Raw genomic sequence first — 24,283 nt, forward strand, 5'->3', positions numbered from 1 at the left:
AGTTACAATAGGTCCTCGCACCATCAGTGCTTGGGCCCTAATTAGAATTGAAACATGACTAATTGTAGTACTGATCACATTAATAATAGTATTGGTAGTGGGCATCAAGTAAAATGAATCACAACCACTCCCAGTGCAGTGACATTAAAGATATTCCGTCCGATTGTATCATCCTCCAACAGTGACTAAATTACTGTGAATGCTCTTGTAAAAGAATGTATAATCATGAGCAAAGGTGTGCATGTGTAATAAACTTGTTAATCTTCAGTTGGTTTTATATCATGGTTGTTCCTCTTATCTTATCTCATTGTTTCCTTCTATCTGTGATGTTTCTCAACAAGTTGGCGTGGGATGTATGAGCTCAGAGAGAGCAAATCCACTGAAATCCGCCCCTTTACAGAGTATAGAGAGGTCTGTGGTTCATTCTCATTTTCATCCAGTGGATTTATTCATTTTGTGTCATTCACTGGAATGTCATACACTGGAATTTAATCCGACCATGGCGTTTTCTTCACATTTCCTAATTGTCCCGGCTGTACTCATCTGCTTATGTTCGGCTGATGGTAAGAGTCATGGAAATTTTCCTGACCAAAATCTAACTATTCTTTCCTTTAAATCAACATTGTTTGCCATATCATTATTAAAATGTTTTTAATAATCTTAATAGTTAATGAACCGACTAGCTATCTTGTTGGCTTTACTCAAATGTAGTTATTTTAAGGCCAAATAGAGTCGTTATGTTAATGAGAGTGAAATTATCCAATAATATATATATATACACTAGTGCTGTCAAAATTAACGCGTTAATTTTGTCGATTAATTTTAAAAATTAACGCGTTAAAAAAATTAACGCAATTAACGCGGTTTCGTTTACTTCCGGTGGCGGCCGCCATTTTGGATGTGGCAAAGTAGAGCTTTGTTTCCCAGATATATTAGTGTGTGTGTGAATGGGTGTATAAGAGGCATTAACTTAAAGCCCTCACGGAGACTGCGCCCTGCACGGTCGCCCACATTGCCCACAGCTAAAACCGACCCTGCTTGTATTAGTTTACGGGCAGATCTGCCACATCCAATATGGCGGACGTGTTAACGTATTGCAGCAACGGACCAACCTGCTCAATGCGGCGTCTGTATATATGTCTATGATCTATCCTAACTAAAGGAGAGTCTATGGCGGAAAGATGGATAAGGACGGACTTTTAGGGGGAACATTTCATTTTAAAAAGTTGCCCGACGGCTCGTTGGACAAAAACAAGGCAATTTGCACAGTTTGCAAAGCCGAATTTAAATTCCACAAAAGTAACACGACTTTAACATATCACCTCAAAGCAAAACACCCAGTCTACACTACAGGAGTGTGGCACTCCTCAGTGTATTTCCTCATTCTGGCTTTTTTCTGTTTGCACTGTGCATATGTCTCCATAAGACAATAAAATGAATGAATTTAAATATACTTTCTCTGTGTTTATTCTACATTAATTTGATCATTTTACATAAATAAATATTCATTATAAGCTTCAGTCTCAGAAAAATGCATTTAATTTATTGATACATTTATTGATAGATTAATCACGATTATTTTTTTAAAATCGATTGACAGCCCTAATATACGTACACATCAGAAACTGAGCATAACATGGGTCATGTACAGCTTTCGGTGTACTTTTCATTAAATGTATTAAAAATTGTTTTATTTCTATGTCATTACACTATTAGTGTACTTTATTGAACCGTGCTTTAATTTCACTGCACAAAGTTATATAGTGTGAGAACAGACAAATGATTGGCACTATTCACCTGATTACACGTCAGTGTAGCATCAACTTGATTTAAAATGTGTAAATGTAAAATGGTAAATTAGAAGGTATAAATTATATGGTCCACTTATGTTAGTTAATTTTAAGCTGTGTTATTAAATTGCATATACTGATAACTCAGTGTGCTTGTTCTAAGGTAGTTTAAGTTGTACTATGAGCCATGTCTCATTTATTGAACGCAGCCACCTGTGATGGTAAACATGAAATTTCTAAAGCGCTCTGCTAAAGATGCTCTATAACAGAGTGTTAACTGTATGCATTTGAAGCATGGTTCTCTAATATGTTGTGTTGAAGATGTTGCACTGATCTTTTAGCCACAAAGAGGAACAGCTGACTCAGCAGAAAAATACACTTGAAAACGTTGATTGGATAGTCACAATTCTAATTAATGATAACTACAACTAATTTCGTACTAGTCAAAATGTTAATCTACTAGGGGTTGCATGACTTCAGATTTTTTTAAGTCGACACTAATATGATGAAAGTCGAGTCTACGTCGACTAGTTGCTGGTGACGTCATTGAGGAGGAGGGAATGCTTTGCAATAATGGACAGCTGTTACACAGAATTTGTGCAGAACAGGAAGCATCAGGTATCAACAACAAGCAGCAGCTCAACTGTTAAATTTTATGTAACATACGTACACATTATGTTCAGCTACATCTCCCATATAGGCAAAGTGGAAAACAAAATACTGTACTCTTAAAACAGTTTGTGAGAAAAACAACAAACAGACAAGAGCCTGCAAGCCTAGTCATCATCACAATCCTGCTCAGTCACAGTTTTCGTTTTTCGATCCTGGTTTGCGTGCAAGAACACAACCACATCTACGTGCGCTGGGTGAAGGCTCGCCCGCTGTCGCATGATGGTATTTCCAGCGAGTGAAAAAATCCTCTCACTCAGTGTCCTTACAGCCAGGTAACATTTGCACAACTTGGCCAAACGGGGAAATCTATCCTCGTTCTGGGCCCACCAGTGCAGCGGGTTCTGATCAATTTTGTTTATGGTGATTAGCGACTAGTCGGCGTCAAGCTCTAAACGTCATTGTGGAGTAGTGAAATCGACTGTACAACCCCTAATATCAACCATTCATTTCTCACTCTCACTCATAACTATCATTGTTCTTTTGTCATGGATATCAATTTTAAATTTATCTCTAAAATTATTTTACTACTTGAAATTATTGATATGTCGGCTTTCAGGTGTAAACTAGTAAGAATGTATTTTCAGATGTTTAAAACTGCATATTTATGAGCTTCTGTTCCCTAGTAGAAAAAAATGGCGATTTCCATGATCTATATTTGATTAGCAACGCCTAGTTTTATTTCAAGTCAGGTGAGGTTTGATGTGTTGAGCTGGGATGGACTCACTCAGTCAAAAGATAGACATTGTCTAAAGCATACCCTGCTTTATTCTCTATTTTACTCTAAGTGGGACCATAATTTACAAAATTAACATCATGCTGTACGGTAGAACACTTGAAATCAGACCATAAACCCATGAGTAAACTGTTTACTGAAGTCATAAATGTTTTTACATAGACAATCTGACTTTTTTAAATTTATTGCTGCAAATGTTGGCCATTAGAAAGAATGCAGATTTACCCACTTGGGCAATGGCAAGTTGTAACTTAAGAATGTCCACCAGAGTAGTTACATGCAAATGGTATGTACATTTTAATACCAACATAATTTCCTAGAATTTACATTTTTACATTGCATTTACGCTTTTATCCAAAGCGATTTACAGAGGAGGACATAAGCTGAGAAAGGTGTAAAGGAGCACAGAGTAGTTGTTAGTTTTGTTAGGCAGGGAAGCATTCTCGAAACAGAAAGGTTTTTACAAGTTTTTTAAAGGTCGAAAGGGATGTTGCTGTTCTAGTAGCCGTTGGTAGGTCATTCCACCATTTGGGGACAACCACAGAGAAGAGTTTAGAGTGACCTCGCTTTGTGAGAGGCGAAGGTACAACTAGACGGTTTGTATGAGCGGAGCGTAGCGCCCTGGTCGGGACGTGAGCCTTTAGTAAGACGCTGAGATAGGCAGGGGCAGATCCTGAGATGGTTTTGTAGGCTAGCGTCAGAGCTTTGTGTTTAATTCTGGCAGCTACAGGCAGCCAGTGCAGGTCGCTGAAGAGTGCGGTGACATGTGACCTTTTAGGTTGATTGAAAACCAGTCACGCTGCAGCATTCTGGACCATTTGCAAAGGTTTGATTGCGCAAGCAGGTAGGCCAGCCAAGAGCAGGTTGCAATAATCGAGGCGGGAGCTGACTGTAGCCTGTATCAGGAGCTGAGCAGCATATTGGGTCAGGTACGGTCTGATTTTTCTAATATTGTACAATGCATAGCGACATGACCTCGCTACGGAGGAAATGTGTTCAGAGAGAGAAAGACGATCATCAAGTACGAGCTGCACATTTAGCTGGCCTCGCAGCCACAAGCCACATGTAATCAAGATCTCTGGAGAAATTGCTGAAGTCAATGGCCAATGGTGAGGTCAGGAGGGATGAAAGTGTTCAGGAGCCTCTGATGTCTGTAATATCAGACACATCAGAAGTGCCTGAGTCGGCAGGGCCGGTCTTAGCTATGGGCAATGTGGGCGGCCGCCCAGGGCGCAGTCTCCGTGGGGGGCGCACGATCGCCCGAAAAAGAAAAAAACCTCGGTAATTTTCGATACCGGGACCGGCGCTGTGAGTCGGTCTCACATTCTGCAGAACTCATGCTGGTGGTCAGACATACTATGTGCCCAGAGTTAGTCAAAGAGAATGTTTTACCCATGTTAGTGTTACTGTCAGCACATTCTAGTCTGGAGACACTGTTGTCTGTTCATGTTAATGGAACGTCAATGTCAAGCTGTCTATTATGTCTACGAAGGCAACATTCAGTTTCTTCGACTCTGGTCCCCACAGTGCTCAGATCCTCAAACAAAGCCAAACAACCGAGGACTTCAATGTCCACACGTGACCCCGTGTAACCTAAGGATAGAAAATTCTATAATAATCTCCACACTTTACCTGCAAGATTGAATGAGACCAGCCACCCTGACAACTGATGCAACACTTGGCAATCATCTCAGGGACACTAATCTGAGTGCTCAGATATCCAGGGTGTTGACTGACTGCAGTAATTGTAACTCAGTGGGCAAATGCTCACCTTCAGTGGCATCTGACACTATAGAGGAGTGTTCTCTTCACGAACAAATCCTGCATGTATGGCATTGTGTGGCCAAGCAGTTTGCAAATGACAGTGGATTATGGCAGGCATAAGCTACAAACAATGAACAATGGTGCATTTTATTGTTGGCAATTTGAATAAGATACTGTAATAAGATCTTGAGGCTAGATGTCATGTTATTCATCCACTACCATCAAATCAAGCAGAATCACTTTACTGGCCAGTAGGTTTGGGGCAGCTGTGCCTCAGGAGGTAGAGCAAGTTGTCCGCTAATCAGATTATCAGTGGATCAAGGGTGAATGAGAGAGAAGTGTTATATAAGATATGTGTAAAGTGTAAAAGTGCTTTAAGTGGTCAGAAGACTAGAAGGTCTTTCTGATTTGAGTGACCCATGACCTCTTATGGAGAACCAGCTTTCTGACACAGGGCCCTAGATTACATCCCAGAATTCTTTGGTGGTCTTCAGATTTCATGCCATGCACACAGTCAAGACATCCAGTGATGATCTGTAAAAGTAATTAGATTAGATTAGATTAGATTAGATTAGGTTAGATTAGATTAGATTAGATAATACTTTATTTATCCCACAACGGGGAAATTCACTTGTTAACAGCAGCGGAAAATAGAATCAAGGAGGGAATCACAAGTGTACATACTTACAAAAAGTACTAAAGTAGAATGTGCAGATTTAGAAAAAAGTACTAAGTAGAACATAAATTTAAAAACAAAAATAGCAATGGGACATGAACAGGAGACTACAACATGATCAGGTGCAAGTGTTGTAAAGTCTCACAGCAGCAGGGATAAAGGACCTGCGGAACCTCTTTTTCTTTCTTTCTTACACCGTGGGTGTATCAGTCTGCTGCTGAAGGAGCTGCTCAGAGTCCAGAGGACAGTCCAGGACAGAACTCGCTCTTCTAATAAGTCTCTTGAGCCTGCTCCTGTCCCTGTCCATGCTGCCCCCTCTCCAGCAGACCACAGCATAAAGGATGGCTGAGGCCACCACAGAGTCGTAAAAAGTCCTAAGGAGAGCCCTGCACACTCCGAAGGACCTCAGTCTCCTCAGCAGGTGGAGGCGACTCTGGCCCTTCTTGTAGAGAGCATGGGTGTTGTCAGTCCAGTCCAGTTTATTGTTTAGGTGGACACCCAGGAATTTGTAGCTCTTAACTACCTCTATGTCCAAACCCTGGATGTTCACCGGTGTGAAGTGGGATGTTTTCCTTTGGAAGTTTACAATCATCTCATTCGTCTTGCTGGTGTTGACCTGAAGCTGGTTGAGCTCACTCCAGCTGACAAAGTCCCTGATGATCGTCCTGTATTCCAGATCGCCCCCCTCTGAAACACATCCAACAACGGCTGTGTCATCAGAGAACTTCTGGATGTGGCAGTGGGCGGTGTTGTGGGAGAAGTCCGATGTGTAGAGGGTGAAGAGGAAGGGGGAGAGCACAGTACCCTGAGGGGCACCTGTGCTGCAGAGCACCACGTCAGAGACACAGTGCTGGAGCTTCACAAACTGTGGTCTGTTAGTGAGGTAGTCTGTTGTCCATGCAGCCAGGTGTTGGTCTACTCCCACACTTTCCATCTTCACTCTGAGCAGTGAAGGCTCGATGGTGTGAAAACCACTGGAGAAGTCAAAAAACATGACCCTCACAGTGCTCCTGCTGTCCCCCAGTTGGAGCAGCGATCTGTGCAGCAGGTAAATTACTGCGTCGTCCAGCCCGATCCCAGGCTGGTAAGCAAACAGTGGGTGCAGGGGGTCCAGCTGTGTGCCCACCAAGGATGATCCTCTCCATAGTCTTCATCAGGTGAGAAGTCAAGGCAACAGGCCTGAAGTGGTTAGGCTCCTTGGGGCATGACGTCTTTCCTTAAGGAGTCTGGGGCTGATGCCATCCGGGCCTGGGGCTTTCCTTGCCTTGATCTTCTTTAGTTGACTCCTCACCTGATCATCTGTTATGGAGAGGGGGGTGGAGGATGACTGGGGTGGGTGTGGGGGTGATGGGTTGTGAGAGTCTCGGGGGGGGGGGGGGGGTTGAACTGGTGAGGGGGTGGGGGAGTGGGCTGGTGGGGGTTAGGTGTTGAAGGTGTCAGGCTGAGGAGTGGAGGGGGCAGGGGAGGGGGAGCCGGCCAGGGGAGGTGTCAATAGGGGTCAGGGGGAGGGAGAGAGGGAGGGGGGGGGCAGAATCAAATCTGTTGAAGAACAGATTCAGTTCATTCAGTTCCTTTTCCATGGCCTGCGATGGTCTGAGTCCTCTTCAGACTTCCCTGGTGTTGCTCTGCTCCAGCCGCTTCTCCAGTTCCCTCCTGTAGCTGTCCTTCCCCTTCTGATCCTCAGCCCGAGTTCCTTCTGACTCTACGCAGCTCCTCTTTGTCCCCCGATCTGAAGACCCTCTTCTTCTCGTTCAGCAGGGCCTTAATCTCGGAGGCCACCCAGGGTTTGTTGTTGGGAAAACACTGTACCAACTTGAAGGGCACAGTGTTCTCCACACAGAAGTTACAGTTTTTCTCCATTGGTTTGGCTCATTTCTTGAAACTGAGATGACATTCTCATAACTATAAAGCAATTTGGCCAAACAGACTTGCAGTTCTGCACAACACTTCAGATAACCAGCAAAATGTAATTTGTCTCCCAAAAATACTCATCCATGCTTCAAAATGAAATCCCTTTCCCATGTAAATAGTCAGTACCATAAAAATGGCATGGATCCTTCTCAATTGCTTTGGCACATTTTGATTCATTCAGTACTTCTGTCAAAATAACTTGGATGGTACTGCACAACTACATGGATCACCTGGCAATGTTTGTACAGCTCCCAAAACAGTTTACCCTTCAGTCAAAACTACATTCCCTTCTCATATAACTAGTCAGTGCCTCCAAAATGCATTGTCCCTTTGGTATTGTGTAAGTACTGCAAGTCAAAATGCTTAGACGCTTTGTCATGGCATATTTCTAACTATAGGCATAACATTTTCACACCACACACACACACTGCACTCATTCTGCCGAGGAATTTTCATTTTTATTCTCAACTAACGTAAATTGTACACATTACAGTAGGTAGGGAACCGTAAAAAAGGAAAATATACTGTGTACACAAAATACAAAAACCCACAAAAAAGAAAAAAATCAACAAATCAGCACTGTAAATACAAATGAAGTCACAAATGAAGACATTTTGTTTAGTCACGGTCACTCCCCTCTCTCTCCTGGTCACCATCCTCATCTTCCTGGCCATCCATTCTCTGTGCTCTGTTCGGCCACAGATTCTCATCCACATCGCATCTGATGTTGTCTCTTGAGATACAGCGCGGGAAGAAGCGTCGTGCATGCCTGAGCCATCCTCTACACTGATCCCCTGTTATGTCCTCACAGGCAGCGTCCATTGCAGTCATGAGAGCCCTCTGGTTTTCCGCATGGTGTTCATACACTCTCCATCTCCAAGCAGAGAAAAACACACACACACCTAACACTATTTTGACAATTGAGCAGACTATTCTGCATATGATGACTTATACGATGAAAATGTGCTGACATGTTTTGAGGACAATAACCATGACACTGAAAACCAACCAATTGGGATAGATAAGCAAGATACATTCATTTGAAAAATGTACTAAATGTTGGCTGATTGTGTTAACTGTAGGATACTTGTACATAGCTATTTGCAAGGATGTACTAAAGGCTTGACACATGTACAAAGCATTTGGAAATGTGATGAAAGCAATGATAAATGCCATTCTGTTGTGAGAAACTGCAAGATAGTTTGGGGATTTGTCCATGTTGTTATGAGAATGTCATCTCAGTTTCAAGAAATGAGCCAAACCAATGGAGAAAAACTGTAATATAGTCTGTGATGCAGTGGGTCATGCTGTCAATGTGTGGGGGCTGCAAAGTGCTTCCCAGTCTGTTGTCTCGAAGCAGTCTCTGAGCCTGGCACTGGTCTGCTCAGACCACTGCTTCACAGACCTCTTCACAGGTCGTTGTTTATTTACCACAGGGGTGTAGTCTGTGATGAGGTGAACGAGGTTGTGATCAGATCGACCCAGCGGGGGGAGGGGGGATGAGGTGTATGCATCCTTGATGTTTGCATACAGTAGGTCCAAAGTTTTATTGTCTCTAGTATGGCAGTTTATGTACTGGGTGAAGGTGGGGAGAGCAGAGGACAGAGAGGCATGATTGAAGTCACCGGAGATGAGCAGGAGGGATTGGGGGTGCTGGTTTAGGAGCTGCAAGACAACAGTGTGGATCTGGTCTGTAGCTGCAGCAGCGACCGCCGAGGGGGGGATGTACACAGTCACGGCAATGACCTGTGAAAACTCCCTCGGGAGGTAGTACGGCCGCATGCTGACGGCTAACAGCTCCAGGTCTCTGGTGCAGAGTTGCTCCTTCACCCTGATGTGTCCCGGGTGGCACCATCTATCATTCACAAACACAGCGATCCCCCCTCCCTTCTTCTTACCACTCTCCGTTGCTTTCCAGTCCGCACGGACGAGTTGGAATCTGTCCAGATTAACGTGCGAGTCCGGAGAAAGTTCAGTCAGCCACGTCTCCGTGAAGCACATGAGGCTGCAATCCCGGTACTCCCTCTGCAGCCGGGTCAGTGCCGTTAGCTCTTCCATCTTGTTGGGGAGAGATAATTTGTTAATGAGTAGCAATTTGTCCATCTTATTGCCCAGAGAGTAAACAACACAGGACCTCCCCTGTCTCAGTGTAACCTAGCTCACTTCCCCTAGCATCTCTGACAAAGTCCATAAAGAGCTGCTGCTCTTCCAACTAAGAACTGTAAAACTTTCTGGTTCAATGAAAACAGACGAGCATCCTGTTGTAGCATGTGCACAATTTCGAGAAGTTTGAAACATCCCAGTTCTGGCATGGCCTGCATACTCAGACATGACTGACACACAAGAAACATTGTGATATATCTAGAAACTTAACTTCACAGAACCTTTGAAGAACAGTGCTAATACATTTGGTGCAACTCACTTATAAATATACAGAGCAATATTAAGAATGACATACAAGGATTAAAAAATGAGTGTTCATAACAAAATTCTAATAGTGGAAAAATTTGAAAATTGCAGAATTTCTTTTTGACCACAATCTTCTGAACCCACTGATGTGTTCTAACTTTCCGGCTCATGTTAAAAAGGACACATCATATAACTTAGCGTAGTTAAGACAACATCATCCCAACATTTAGATACATTTAGAAACCTTTTTTTTTTGTTCTATTCACAGAATATTTCTCAATCCATGATCAACAGTGGTCTCAAGTTAGTGACAAGACCAATTCAACAAACCCAGCAATTACATCAACAGATCTACCAACCACACCATCAACTGACGGCCCGGCCACAATATCAACAGACCCACGCACCACACCATCAACCGATGCCTCGACCACACCATCAACCGACTCCCCGACCACACCTTCAACAGACCCAAGCACCACACCATCAACCGTTGCCCAGACCACACCAACAGATCTTTCGACCACACCATCAACTGACTCCCCGACCACACCATCAACCGAAGCCCCAGCCACACCATCATCTGATTCCCCAACCACACCATCAACAGATCTTCCGACCACACCATCAACAGACCCACCAGGCACACCATCAACTGATGCCCCGACCACACCATCAACAGACCCACTGACCACACCATCAACGGATGCAGAAACCACACCATCAACAAACCTTCCGCCAACACCATCAACAGGCCCACCCACCACACCATCAACAAACCTCTCGACCACACCATCAACCGACGGCCTAACTACACCATCAATTGACCCCCCAACCACTCCATCAACCGACGGCCTAACTACACCATCAATTGACTCCCTGACCACACCATCAACCAACTCCCCGACCACACCATCAACAGACCCAAGCACCACACCATCAACCGATGACCAGACCACGCCAACAGATCTTTCGACCACACCATCAACTGACTCCCCGACCACACCATCAACCGAAGCCCCGGCCACACCATCATCTGATTCCCCAACCACACCATCAACAGATCTTCCGACCACACCATCAACGGATGCAGCAACCACACCATCAACAGACCTACCACCAACACCATCAACAAACCTCCCGACCACACCATCAACCGATGGCCTAACTACACCATCAATTGACCCCCCAACCACACCATCAACCGACGGCCTAACTACACCATCAATTGACTCCCTGACCACACCATCAACTGACTCCCCGACCACACCATCAACAGACCCAAGCACCACACCATCAACCGATGCCCAGACCACACCAACAGATCTTTCGACCACACCATCAACTGACTCCCCAACCACACCATCAACAGATCTTCTAACCACACCATCAACGGATGCAGCAACCACACCATCAACAGACCTTCCGCCAACACCATCAACAGGCCCACCCGTCACACCATCAACAAACCTCCCGACCACACCGTCAACCAATGGCCTAACTACACCATCAATTGACCCCCCAACCACACCATCAACCGACGGCCTAACTACACCATCAATTGACTCCCTGACCACACCATCAACTGACTCGCCGACCACACCATCAACAGACCCAAGCACCACACCATCAACCGATGCCCAGACCACACCAACAGATCTTTCGACCACACCATCAACTGACTCCCCAACCACACCATCAACAGATCTTCTAACCACACCATCAACGGATGCAGCAACCACACCATCAACAGACCTTCCGCCAACACCATCAACAGGCCCACCCGTCACACCATCAACAAACCTCCCGACCACACCGTCAACCAATGGCCTAACTACACCATCAATTGACCCCCCAACCACACCATCAACCGACGGCCTAACTACACCATCCATTGACTCCCCGACCACACCATCAACTGACTCAAGCACCACACCATCGACCGATGCCCAGACCACACCAACAGATCTTTCGACCACACCATCAACTGACTCCTCGACCACACCTTCAACCGAAGCCCCGGCCACACCATCATCTGAATCCCCAACCACACCATCAACAGATCTTTCGACCACACAATCAACTGACTCCCCGACCACACCATCAACCGAAGCCCCGGCCACACCATCATCTGAATCCCCAACCACACCATCAACAGATCTTCCGACCACACCATCAACAGTCCCACCAGGCACACCATCAACTGATGCCCCGACCACACCATCAACAGACCCACTAACCACGCCATCAACGGATGCAGCAACGACACCATCAACTCACCCCCCAACCACAGAATCAACAGATTCACCATCCACCGACCCACTGACCACACTATCAACTGACCCACCGACCGCACCATCAACTAACCCATCAACCACACCATCAACTGACCTCCCAACCACACCATCAACTGACCTACCAACTACACCATCAACTAATGCCCCAACTACACCATCAACCGACCCCCTGACCACACCATCAACAGACCTACCGACCACACCATCAACCGACCTCCCAACCACACCATCAACTGACCTACCAACCACACCATCAACCGATGGTCCAACTACACCATCAACTGACCCCCCGACCACACCATCAACTGACCCCCTGACCACACCATCAATAGACCTACCGACCACACCATCAACAGACTCACCGACCACACCATTAACCGAAGCCCCGGCCACACCATCATCTGATTCCCCAACCACACCATCAACAGATCTTCCGACCACACCATCAACGGATGCAGCAACCACACCACCAACAGACCTACCACCAACACCATCAACAAACCTCCCGACCACACCATCAACCGATGGCCTAACTACACCATCAATTGACCCCCCAACCACACCATCAACCGACGGCCTAACTACACCATCAATTGACTCGCCGACCACACCATCAACAGACCCAAGCACCACACCATCAACCGATGCCCAGACCACACCAACAGATCTTTCGACCACACCATCAACTGACTCACTGACCACACCATCAACCGAAGCCCCGACCACACCATCAACAGACCCACCAGGCATACCATCAACTGATGCCCCGACCACACCATCCCCAGCCACACCATCAACAGGCCCAAGCACCACACCATCAACCGATGCCCCAACCACACCATCAACTGACCCACCAACCACACCATCAACTGACACCCCAGCCACAACATCAACTGATCTTCTGACAACACCATCAACCGACACCCCAGCCACAACATCAACAGATCTTCCGACAACACCATCAACAGACTCACCAAGCACACCATCAACAGATCTTCTGACCACTCCATCAACAGACCCACCCACCACACCATCGACCAATGCCCCGATCACACCATCATCCACCCCCCCGACCACACCATCAACCGACCCCCCCACCACGCCATCAACCGACCCACCAACCACTCCAACAATTCAAACAACCTCTCAACCTTCAATCACAACAGGAGAGCCCTTTAAGTGCCAAAATGGGGGACATTTCAATGGAGTCAATTGTGTATGTCTTACTGGATTCAGTGGGACTCGATGCGAATTTGTTGATTCTGTTGAGCCAGGTACTGTCAACTTCTGTCTTTATTAGTTTTTTTTTTTTATTTATTTATGGTGACCAATATGTTTGCATATTCTCTTCATAGTTACATTCAATAGGTCAGTTGCGGTTGATGTGGTGATCAACGAGAAATTCCATGAAGAATATGAAAACAAAAATTCACCTGAATATAAAGTGTTTGTTGGAAACTTCACTGCCAAGGTATATTAAATGAAATCATTTGAATGTTGTATGTTTATTTAATTTACATGTTATAATATTGTATTGTATATAATATAGATTTGTGGTAACTTAAAAAAAAGAATGAAAAGCAAACATGCATTATTTTGCAAAATGTGTTGGATTGAATTACATTCCAAATGTGGCTGTTCTATGGGAATTCTGCTTTTCAAACATAACTGACATTATGTTGTTACTATTTCAGATGGAAAAGTATTACTTGGGAAAGAATATATCAAACTTCAAAGGAGTAGTCGTAACTAGCGTCAGGTATGGTACTTACAATTTTTCAGAAACAGAACTATTTGTCAGGAGTAACAGACAGCAGACAAGAACCCAATAGCACGACACGGGAAACAGCTCGGGTGAAGAAACAGAGTTTAATGGCTTAGCAAAGGTCAAACCAGAGAGCAGTCGGCGTGGCAAACAAGTCCAGTAGGAGCAGGCAGAAAGGGGGGTCCAAAGTCCAAAAGGGCAGGTCAAAACACGAGCAGGCAGGATCAGAATCAGGGTTGTAGAAGTTGCTGGACAGCTAGGGAAAACACACTAGACAATCTGGCAAAGAACTGAGGGAAGTGGACTGGTACATATACTGAGGGGCTGATTAGCTGATGAGGAGCAGGTGAGTGGAAGTGGGGCAAGCCAGGTGAATGAACTCAGCGGTTAATGCAGAGCGTCTGAAATGACATGAGAGTAGTGAGGAAAAAACAGAAGACAGGTGAATGAAAAACTAACGGCTGGCTGAAGTTGTGACACTATTATCATCGTAATCATGTGTTGTATATTGTAAACCCAGAAATTGTCACCCCAACAGACACTGACACAAAGTAATTGAGTGTGCCTGAAAGAGCACACTATCTATTATTCAACACACTTAATTTTATTGAGTGTGCCTGAAAGAGCACACTCTATACTATTCCTCAGGCTCATTATTGGTGTGGGTGCCCAGTTTGCCCATTATTATTACTGAATTTGCTAAACAGTGTCAGAGTCAGGCACAGTCAAAATTTAGAATTTTTTCTAGTGTACAAATGGTCTCATTTTTGTGTTTTAATATCTAAGCTTTTTTTTCTTTTTCTTTTCTTTTTAAACTTTATTAAATGACATCTTTTTTTTGCTCTTAGTCGTGGAGGCCCTTCGGTCAGAATCTCAGATAATAACCTGGAAGAGGTAATTTAAACACCTTATCAGTAAGATATTTAATCAGAATCACACACACACACACACACACACACACACACACACATATATATATAGATATCTATAGATATATTTATCTTATATATATATTATATATATATATATATATATATATAATGTGTGTATGTGTATATCTTATATATATATATTAATGCTGCCATGAACTATTTTATCTTTATTTCAGATGGATATCAGCTGAAGCCATCTCTACTACAGTGTCGCCCCGGAAAGGTATTTAGAGCACATACACATTTAGGATCACCAATCACTTCCAAATAATTCCAATAATCTTGGCATCAGTTCAGTCTGACCTTTAATGGTTAACCCCATTAAAGTTAATAGGAAACGTTGTTAACGGCCATCTAAAATTATAATTAATATAAAATAGAGATTTATCTTAAACACTGGCACTGAAAAAAGCCTATATCAAAAATAAGTGCAGTTGGTCCTATTTGTGTCTTCAAGTGTAGTCCAGACTGATACAATTCCTTCTGTTTCTCACTTAGATCGAGGGTAATAAAAGAAAGGGTGTATGTACTAACAACAACAATGAAAATAGTAGGATAATTGTAATAGGAAAGTATAGTAATAAAAACATAAAAGAAAATAAAACTCCTCAGCTAAAATAATGACTTGTTTCTGAATTGTGAATTGTTCTGCCTCAGTGTTATGGTCACACATGATGTGGTGCTGGCAATTCCAACAATGCCAACTCTGAAGAGGTGTATTAATGATGACTTTCACAGTTGCAGAGCGGCTGGGGAACTTTTTAACTGCAAAGAAGGTAAAAACAGAAGAGTTTTGGCACACTTAATTTGGATACACTTTGGCCTACTAGCTTAATAATCATTTTTGCCTCTGAAGTTTCAGATTGTCCTTACAATGCCACCTAACTCCTCCCAACGCTAATAAACAAGAGGAAAATATCAAGTGTGTAAAGTATTATATATATATAATATATATTATATCTTTTTATATATATATTACTGTAACATGTATGTGTGTGTGCTTTTCTCATTTGAGCTTGTTTTTTTGTCAAAAAATTCATTTGAGCCTAATATTCAATGATATTTATGACTTTTAAATTGTTGTTGTGTGGTTAGTGTATTTATTTTAAGTGCCCGTATTATGTTCAAACATCAGCAGTGAGCTGAGATGAATTTGGGCCCCTATTGAGTGATATAATACATTTCCATTTGCACCTTAGAAAAGCTTATTTAAATGCTGCACTTTTAAATGCTGGGGCACTTTAGGTACACATAGTAAGACATACTTTCTCTCACCAGCTGTATGTGACAGCACCGTGAAGGATCCAGATCTTGCTGAATACTACGAACCAGTCCGTGTTGAAGGATCAATCAAGTGTGTGACCATGTGTGACAGTCAACACTCAGATCACAAAAAATGCTACAATAAGGGAGAATGCAAAGTCTACAGGAGCATTGGAGCACTTTGCGAGTAAGTTGACGAGCTGTCTCTTTCGTGGTTTTAACGTTTCATGTTTTGTTTTTTTGGTCCAAGTTAGAAGTTCAATGCCTTGCTCAAAGGCACTTTGGAGGTGAACTGGTATCCCTCCAGCCAGTGTTGTTTTTGGCAGCCTGTTTTAATTTTAGTCTTAGTCTAGTCTTTGTGTCAAGCTGTCACAAAGTATTTTAGTTTGTCACTCTTTTCAGTCAAGTCAAGTTTCAGTCAACTGAAAATCTGAGCATTTTAGTCTTATTTTAGTCATAATTATCCGTGACTAAATTCGTCTAGTTTTAGTCGGCGAAAACTGATGACATTTTAGTCTAGTTTTAGTAAATGAAAATTGTATTTTAGTCTCTTTTTAGTAACGAATGACGAACCCTGGCTGGCCAGCCTTCGCTCCCTTTCTCTGTGTCAGTTGTCTGTTGTTAACGCGAACCCACCACAGTTGCGTCTTCTAAATAATGCCGCGAGTGGGGATTGAGAAAGTGACGTCGCCTGTGACTGCGCAGTGCAACCTGATGCAGCCCCGGAAGTGAGACACAGGAAACAGAAATACTGCAAAATAATAATAACAATGGGACTAAACGAGACGAAATAGCGTTATAACATTTTGTCTCGTCTTGTTTTAGTCAACGAAAATGGAGACATTTTAGCATTTAGAGTTTTTATTTTGTAAACCACATTTGGTCTCATTTTTATTCATCAACAATATTGCAATATATATTTAATCATAGTTACTGTCACATGACCAGTATTTACATTGCGTCTTGTTTAACATCGATATTTAGTCACAATTTTAGTTGATGAAAGCAACACTACCTCCAGCTACCAGTGCACACTCTGTACTGTGGTCCAGTTCCTAGTCCCCAGTGACTGCCACTCCAATGACTGTGTATCAATTAATTGTAAATTGTTATTTTTTTTACATGCATACCAAAGTTTGTCACGGAGTCCCACAAGGTTCTGTAGTAGGATCACTTCTGTTCAGTTTATATATGCTTCCCCTAGGGAACACATTATTAGGAATCACTCCATTAGTTTTCATTGTTATGCCGACGACACCCAATTACATTTATTGATCAAGCCTGATGAAACCAGGTTAGAAACCAGTTAACTAAACTCCAAGCATGCCTTAGGGATATAAAAAGTTGGATGACTTACAATTTTCTGATGTTAAATTCAGACAAAACTGAAGTTCTTGTAATTGGACCCAAACACCTCAGAAGCTCTCTTTCTAGAGACTTAGTTACTTTAGATGGGATCACCCTGGCCTCCAGCTCCACTGTAAAGAATCTTGGAGTTGTTTTTGATCAGGATTTGTCCTTTAACGTCCACATAAAACAAATTTCGAGGACTGCATTCTTCCACTTACGTAACATCGCTAAAATCAGACGCATTGTCTCTCAGGCGGATGCAGAAAAACTAGTCCACGCATTTGTTACTTCTAGGCTGGACTATTGTAACTCTTTGTTATTAGGCTGCTCCAATAAGTCTCTTAGGACTTTGCAGCTAATTCAGAATGCTGCTGCATGTGTTCTGACAGGAACCAAGTTCAGAGATCACTCCTTGTATAGATTGTAAAGCCCCCTGAGGCAAATGTATTTTGTGAATTTGGCCTATACAAATAACATTTGATTTGATTTGTTATTTTCAATATTTTATTTTTGACTTATTCAGCACAGGTGTTCACTGTGGTTTAACTTATGTTTTCCCTTCTCTGTTTCAGATGTCAAAATGTACAATCCACTTGGTATTTGAGCGATGACTGTAGCCTCCCTATTCACAAGACTGCCTTCTACGCAGGGTTAAGTGCGACCCTTGCTTGTCTGTTGGTGACTGTGGGAGTCTTGACTGCATGCATGCTGATCAACAAACAAAAGCAAACACAGTAAGCTGTACACTGACTTTATTGGTTATCAGTCAAAATGTGATATTACAACTGTACATAGTATCATGAGGCTTGTGCTTTACATGAGTGTTCAGTACCTCAGATTGCAGATTGCATGTGTTTAAACAGGAAGAAAAACATACAAAATTAGACCCAACAGATTCAGAACGTGTACTGTATATACAGTGCAGATGATTTATTCATACTATCAAGTCTATTTCAGTTGATACAATGTAAAAATGGTCTGTAGTATGATTATAGTACAATAATTATGTAAATTAGAGAATATTTTGATTAATTTTCATTGAATGATTTTAAATTAGTTAAAGACAACAAGGATCATGAGGATTTTTAGATTGTAGTTAGATTTAAAGTTACAATCAATGACCTCTTTGCTGTCTACTCTACTGGTCCTGTTGTATTTATGTTCTGGTGCTGATGTATTTAGGGATACATTTACTGTGGTCACAAATCCAAAGCTGCTTCTCAATTAAAAACAAAAACAAACTTTAAGGCTGTGGTTGCACATCTTTTGTAATGAAAGCTGAAATTATTTTTAAAAAAGTTTCTTCTTGTGTCTGCAGGAGTAGAGACATGAAGGAAAAGCTGGTGAATCAGTGGCTAAATGAGGACTTTAAGTGGTCCAGACCACAAAGCCCAGCATATACAAATAATGGTAAGTTTGTGACAAAAACATACCAAACACACAGCTACATACATACACACTTAGATTTCAAGTAAATCATTAAACCATAGTAATACATTTCATTGTTTATTTGAGAATAAAAAAGGGAACTACAATTTTACACATCATGGTTAGTATGATGTGTAAACTATATACTTTAGTTCACAGGTGAACTAAAGAAAGTTCTAAGAGACCTTTTGAGGCTCCAGAAGGAGTTGTATAAAGTTTGATAAACTGATGTCACTTTAAGTGTAACATTTCTTTATTTATTGGCAGAATATATTCATGGGTATGTTTTCATGAGTGTGTGTGAAAGTAAGGAACAAGGTTTTGTTACCTTAGAAAGAGCTTTTTATTATCTACTTCATGGACTCCACCATTGCACCATGTTTCTATAGTATCCCAGAATGGACAAACCAAACGTTGCCTCTAGATATGGCCTTGCTTTATGTTTTTCAGATTTAGACCATCCTATAGCTTAACATATTTAAATTGTTAGTTTTATCTCTGTAGTTTTTTTTTTTACTTTTTTTTTTAAACTACGTTTTATTTGATGATGTTTAATACGAACAAAAATGCTGTATGTATGATGTCATTTGGCAACTTTTAGTGACTTTTGGAGCTTGTGCTAGCTACTTTCATTGGAAAAGACATTGGCAGTGGCCCTGCCACTCTGCCCTCTCCTGTCAAGCCCACCTTGGCATCAAAATGTCAGTAACATTATACCAAAGGGTGTATCCTAAAATATGGTGATCACTACTCAGAATGTAATGTGTGGTAATGTTGAAATTCAGAACGTGTAAGCATCATTGTACATACATACTAAAATCTATTCTGATGGAATTTGTCAAGCAGCCATCCACACAGGAGAATCCAGTGATTACAGACAGCCCCTCCCTGTCTACCAGATGAATCGACCTCCTACATATAATAACAACAGACAGCCAAGCTCATCAGCAGGCATGGACTCTCAACCACACAATACTTCATTCTTTAATGATGGATATGCACAGCCAGCTCCATCAACCCTGCCCCTCAGAGAATTCTCGTCCAACCAGCAGGTCAGTGCACCAGAGATGGGGGACTCCAGTCAAGTGCCTTAACTCAAGTCAGACTTAAGTCGTCAGATTGAGGACTTGTGATTTGCTTGATTAACAGTAATAAAAGACTTGACTTGACTTCGACTTGCTATTCATGATTCGAGACTTGACTTAGGCTTGCATGAAATGACTCGACAAGTCATTGCTGATATTTTTTCACGTCTATTATTAATGGCCCACTGGTAAATTGCACTCCCACCACTCATACTACAAATCCTACAATGCACTGCAACAGCTGACACACAGGTCAAGACCTGTGGACCACCTCTAACCCCGTGCTGTGGTTATTTATTGTTTTAATCAGTGGTCCAGTGTTGACAACTTAGTGATTTTGTTGCTATACTATCGTGCTATATCGCGTTTGAAAATATATCGATATTGATTAAAATATTGATATATCGCCCAACCCTAGTACAATTTACAGTAAATCAACATAGCCTACCCTTCCTAGGGGTCCTTGGAAGCTTATTGCAACTTTAGTTTTATGTTTGACACACAGTGACATTATTTATGCACTCATTTAACCTAATACGGCCTATGGTTTTACTTTACTTTACTTAACTGTCCACATAACAGTGAAGGGCTGTATATTTAATGAGAAATTAGAGATGACAGCTTAGTAGAGAAGGATGGACAACATTTTCATTTTGAATCTTTAATTGATTTTTATTTTTAAAAAATTAATTCCAATCTTACCTATGTATTTAATGGAATTTTCATTGCATAGTGCAATGAAAACATGAGCCATAGACATGGACATAGAAGTCATACTTGTTCAAATTCTAATTCAGATTAATTCTTTGATTCTTTGATGAAATATTTGTTGCAAATAAAAGTACAGCACTTTAATACGGTTGTCATCCAGATTATTATATTTCTATGACTTGTGACTTGCATGACCTAAGCTATGACTTGACTTGACTCGACTCTCACAAAAATGACTTGGGCCTTTCTTGAGACTTTAAGGTCAAGACTTGAGACTTGTTTGGGACTTGCACATGTGACTTACTGTCACCTCTGCAGTGCACACACAAACACAGATTGATGTTATTGTTGTTTGAACCCATAAAGGTTTTTCTCATTTAAATAATTCTCTGTTTCTTTCTTCCCACAGTTCATGATCAACAGGATCAGAACATCCTGGGACGTTTGAGGAGAATACCTGATGATGATGATGAAGATGATCTATTTTTCCTGCCTTATATAAACATCTATTGCTTGAATTATATATGATATATATCAAATTATATGTTTTATAGTCAATATTTATGATTATGTATTCTGGAATATTTATGATGAACAGCTCTGATGTTGTTATTATTATGTGTGTGGTCATTTGTATGGATGTTAGTGGTGGTGTTGTAATGGAATGCTGTTGACTCTTCAACTACTAATGGAGCATGTGTATAGCATGTGTAGCATGTGTGAAAGGTAAAAAAAATATAAAAAAAATAATGTTAACACCCCTTATCTCAAGGAGTTGATTATATAAAGACTATGTTGTTTGGTGTTCTCCCTCCTTTCTACCCTGGCAGGGTGTGGCTGGTTGTGCAGGTCTCAATAAACAAGGCATACCTGTGTCTAATCAGCCACTCCTACCATAAAAGCCTGATCAGCACCTGTACCATTATCGCAGTTGTCGCACCAGTGTCTCACTTTGTTCAGCCAGTGTTCTCTAGTTAATCCTCTGACCTGTTTGACTCACACGCAACGCCAGCCAGCCTTCAGCCACCACCACATGCCTTCTGTGTTAATTCTCATAATAAACAGTATTGACCTCCATTTATGCATTGTTGGTCCAAAACTATATAAAGTATAGAAAATGGCTAAGATGGACAACGCAGAGACAGAATCTGAATCTGATTTATTGTCAAGTAAGTTTTCAAGTACAAAGAATTTGTCTTGGTGTTTTTGATGCATAACAAACATTGAGTACAAATATAATGAAGAAAACAAATCAAGCTATGGATAAGAACAAAGTGAGCTGCGGGACTTTGGCTGTCTGGTGGCCTTAGCCCATGGGGCCTGGCTGGGCACTGCCCAAAAACAACGTGGAGCCACTCTGTGGGCCCACCATCGTGAGAAATAGGGGTCAGGTGCTTTTCCAGCCGGGTGGCAGGCAAATGCAGGGACTTGGTCTGGTCCTCGGAATGTCATGTCACTGGCGTTAAAGGAAACAGAGTTAGTGTGGGAGGTGGAGCACGACCAACTAGGTTGGGCTCACCACCACGCACAGCACTAGTTGCAGAACCAAAATCCTGGAGAGGGGCTGGACTCCATAGTTACCCAGGATGAGAGGCACCAGGCAGGTGTGGGGATACTCACAAGTCCCCGGCTGAGCGCCGCGGTGTTGGCGTTCTCCCCAGGAAAAGAGAGGATTGCCTCCATGCGACTACAAGTTGCTGGGGGTAAGGTTTACCCAGCCTTCTTGGAGTCTCTGGGTGACACCATAGTTCTCCTGGGGATGACGGACTAACCTGGAGGGGAGTGATTCAAGATTCAAGAGATTTATTGTCATTTGCAAGGAAAAACACATTTACATTTATACAGAAATTAAATTCTTATTTTGCTGTCTCCCTTTACACACAACAGCAATAAGAAAAAAAATACACAACACAATACTAGAAAAATAAGAGTAAAATACATTGTTGTAATACATTATGATGTTAAGCCTTTTTCTGTCCTGAGCAGTGCAGCTGCCATGCAACACTCTAACTGAGCTGGTGATTAGTGATGCACGATATGAAAAATTTCAATACCAATAACCGATAATTTTCTGGTTCTCATGGCCGATACCGATAACTTCATATTTCAACCCGAAAGTCCCCATTACAGGGCACAGCGTGAGATGCATGCACAATACAGACGATCAGCGTCTGCCAGGAAGCACCAATTCTAACATGTAGCATACCAAAATGACTCAGCTAAAAGCTCTACCAAGCATTGCTACCCAAACGAAACATAGTCCAATCCCCAAGCAATTATCTGGGCATGTAAAGAAAACACGAAAACAGCGCATGTCCACTTTAGTGCTTCTGCTAATTTCACCACTTTAACCAAACCACACAAATGCCGTGTGAAAGCAGAGACTCCGCTGATTACAAAGATATGTGTCTCATCAATGTGCAATGAAAACTTGGCGAGCTAGCCCCCAAAGAGTAGCAAAAAAAAATCCAACGATACAGTATTCAGAGTGAATGTAGCCGTAATAGTGATAATAATTAGTAAAATAAATAAGTAAATAAAACGTATTATTAAAGTCTTAGGTGGTGTCCTAATTTAGGACCTAATGCCAAAAGTTCCCTAACTGTTCATTACAACAGAACATTTATGGACCCCAAATGCAAACACAAACCAAGAAACCAGGCTTAGTGAAAAGTTCTGTCAAGGTGATTAATTAATCACATCCACGAGCCACTACCTGGTCAGGAATCAGGATTATCTATAGACACATTTTAACAACATGACTATGGCAACGAAAAAAAACGAAACTTAACTTGCAATACAATAAACAATAAACGTTTTCAAACAAGAACAAGCTCTTTCACCTTGTAACGAAGAGGACTTCGTTCCCTGAAGCTTGAGATGGAGTTGGGGGAACATTGCACCATGCACTTTAACCGAGATACATGCACTTTAAGAATTGCACAGGCACTTTTGTAAAGCAGTGGCACTTTATTGGGTTTGCAGACTTTGCACATGGCATATTTGCACATTTGATATACATATAGATATTGGATATTCATAATGGAATGTTTTTACATTCATTGTCCTTTTACAGTTTTTCTCCATTGGTTTGGCTCATTTCTTGAAACTGAGATGACATTCTCATAACTATAAAGCAATTTGGCCAAACAGACTTGCAGTTCTGCACAACACTTCAGATGACCAGCAAAATGTAATTTGGCTCCCAAAACTACTCATCCATGCTTCAAAATGAAATCCCTTTCCCATGTAAATAGTCAGTACCATAAAAATGGCATGGATCCTTCTCAATTGCTTTGGCACATTTTGATTCATTCAGTACTTCTGTCAAAATAACTTGGATGGTACTGCACAACTACATGGATCACCTGGCAATGTTTGTACAGCTCCCAAAACAGTTTACCCTTCAGTCAAAACTACATTCCCTTCTCATATAACTAGTCAGTGCCTCCAAAATGCATTGTCCCTTTGGTATTGTGTAAGTACTGCAAGTCAAA

General features: G+C 42.0%; 2 protein-coding genes across 2 annotated transcripts; both read left to right on the top strand.

Moving 5' to 3' along the window:
* The first annotated feature begins 457 nt into the window (after positions 1-457).
* Positions 458-14,920, top strand: LOC109140409 (mucin-5AC-like). Its single transcript, XM_027276726.1, has 5 exons — positions 458-563; positions 10,224-13,526; positions 13,608-13,723; positions 13,947-14,011; positions 14,866-14,920. The coding sequence occupies exons 1-5, from the start codon at positions 500-502 to the stop codon at positions 14,918-14,920; spliced, it is 3,603 nt and encodes a 1,200-aa protein (XP_027132527.1). The 5' UTR covers positions 458-499.
* A 900-nt stretch (positions 14,921-15,820) lies between these two features.
* Positions 15,821-21,853, top strand: LOC104937151 (uncharacterized). Its single transcript, XM_027276730.1, has 6 exons — positions 15,821-15,873; positions 16,228-16,399; positions 18,135-18,296; positions 18,881-18,972; positions 19,837-20,042; positions 21,196-21,853. The coding sequence occupies exons 2-6, from the start codon at positions 16,314-16,316 to the stop codon at positions 21,232-21,234; spliced, it is 585 nt and encodes a 194-aa protein (XP_027132531.1). The 5' UTR covers positions 15,821-15,873; positions 16,228-16,313; the 3' UTR covers positions 21,235-21,853.
* The last annotated feature ends 2,430 nt before the right edge of the window (positions 21,854-24,283 follow it).

The sequence above is a fragment of the Larimichthys crocea genome, unplaced genomic scaffold (assembly GCF_000972845.2).
Source record: "Larimichthys crocea isolate SSNF unplaced genomic scaffold, L_crocea_2.0 scaffold533, whole genome shotgun sequence".
In the NCBI taxonomy this organism is placed as follows: Eukaryota; Metazoa; Chordata; class Actinopteri; family Sciaenidae; genus Larimichthys; species Larimichthys crocea.

Coding starts and splice junctions, on each gene's coding strand:
- LOC109140409 (XM_027276726.1), top strand. CDS start 500: ATGGCGTTTTCTTCACATTTCCTAATTGTCCCGGCTGTACTCATCTGC. Junction 13,724..13,946: donor TTGGAAACTTCACTGCCAAG/GTATATTAAATG, acceptor TTACTATTTCAG/ATGGAAAAGTATTACTTGGG. Junction 14,012..14,865: donor GTAGTCGTAACTAGCGTCAG/GTATGGTACTTA, acceptor TTTTGCTCTTAG/TCGTGGAGGCCCTTCGGTCA.
- LOC104937151 (XM_027276730.1), top strand. CDS start 16,314: ATGTGTGACAGTCAACACTCAGATCACAAAAAATGCTACAATAAGGGA. Junction 18,297..18,880: donor AACAAACAAAAGCAAACACA/GTAAGCTGTACA, acceptor TTGTGTCTGCAG/GAGTAGAGACATGAAGGAAA. Junction 18,973..19,836: donor CCCAGCATATACAAATAATG/GTAAGTTTGTGA, acceptor TTTGTCAAGCAG/CCATCCACACAGGAGAATCC.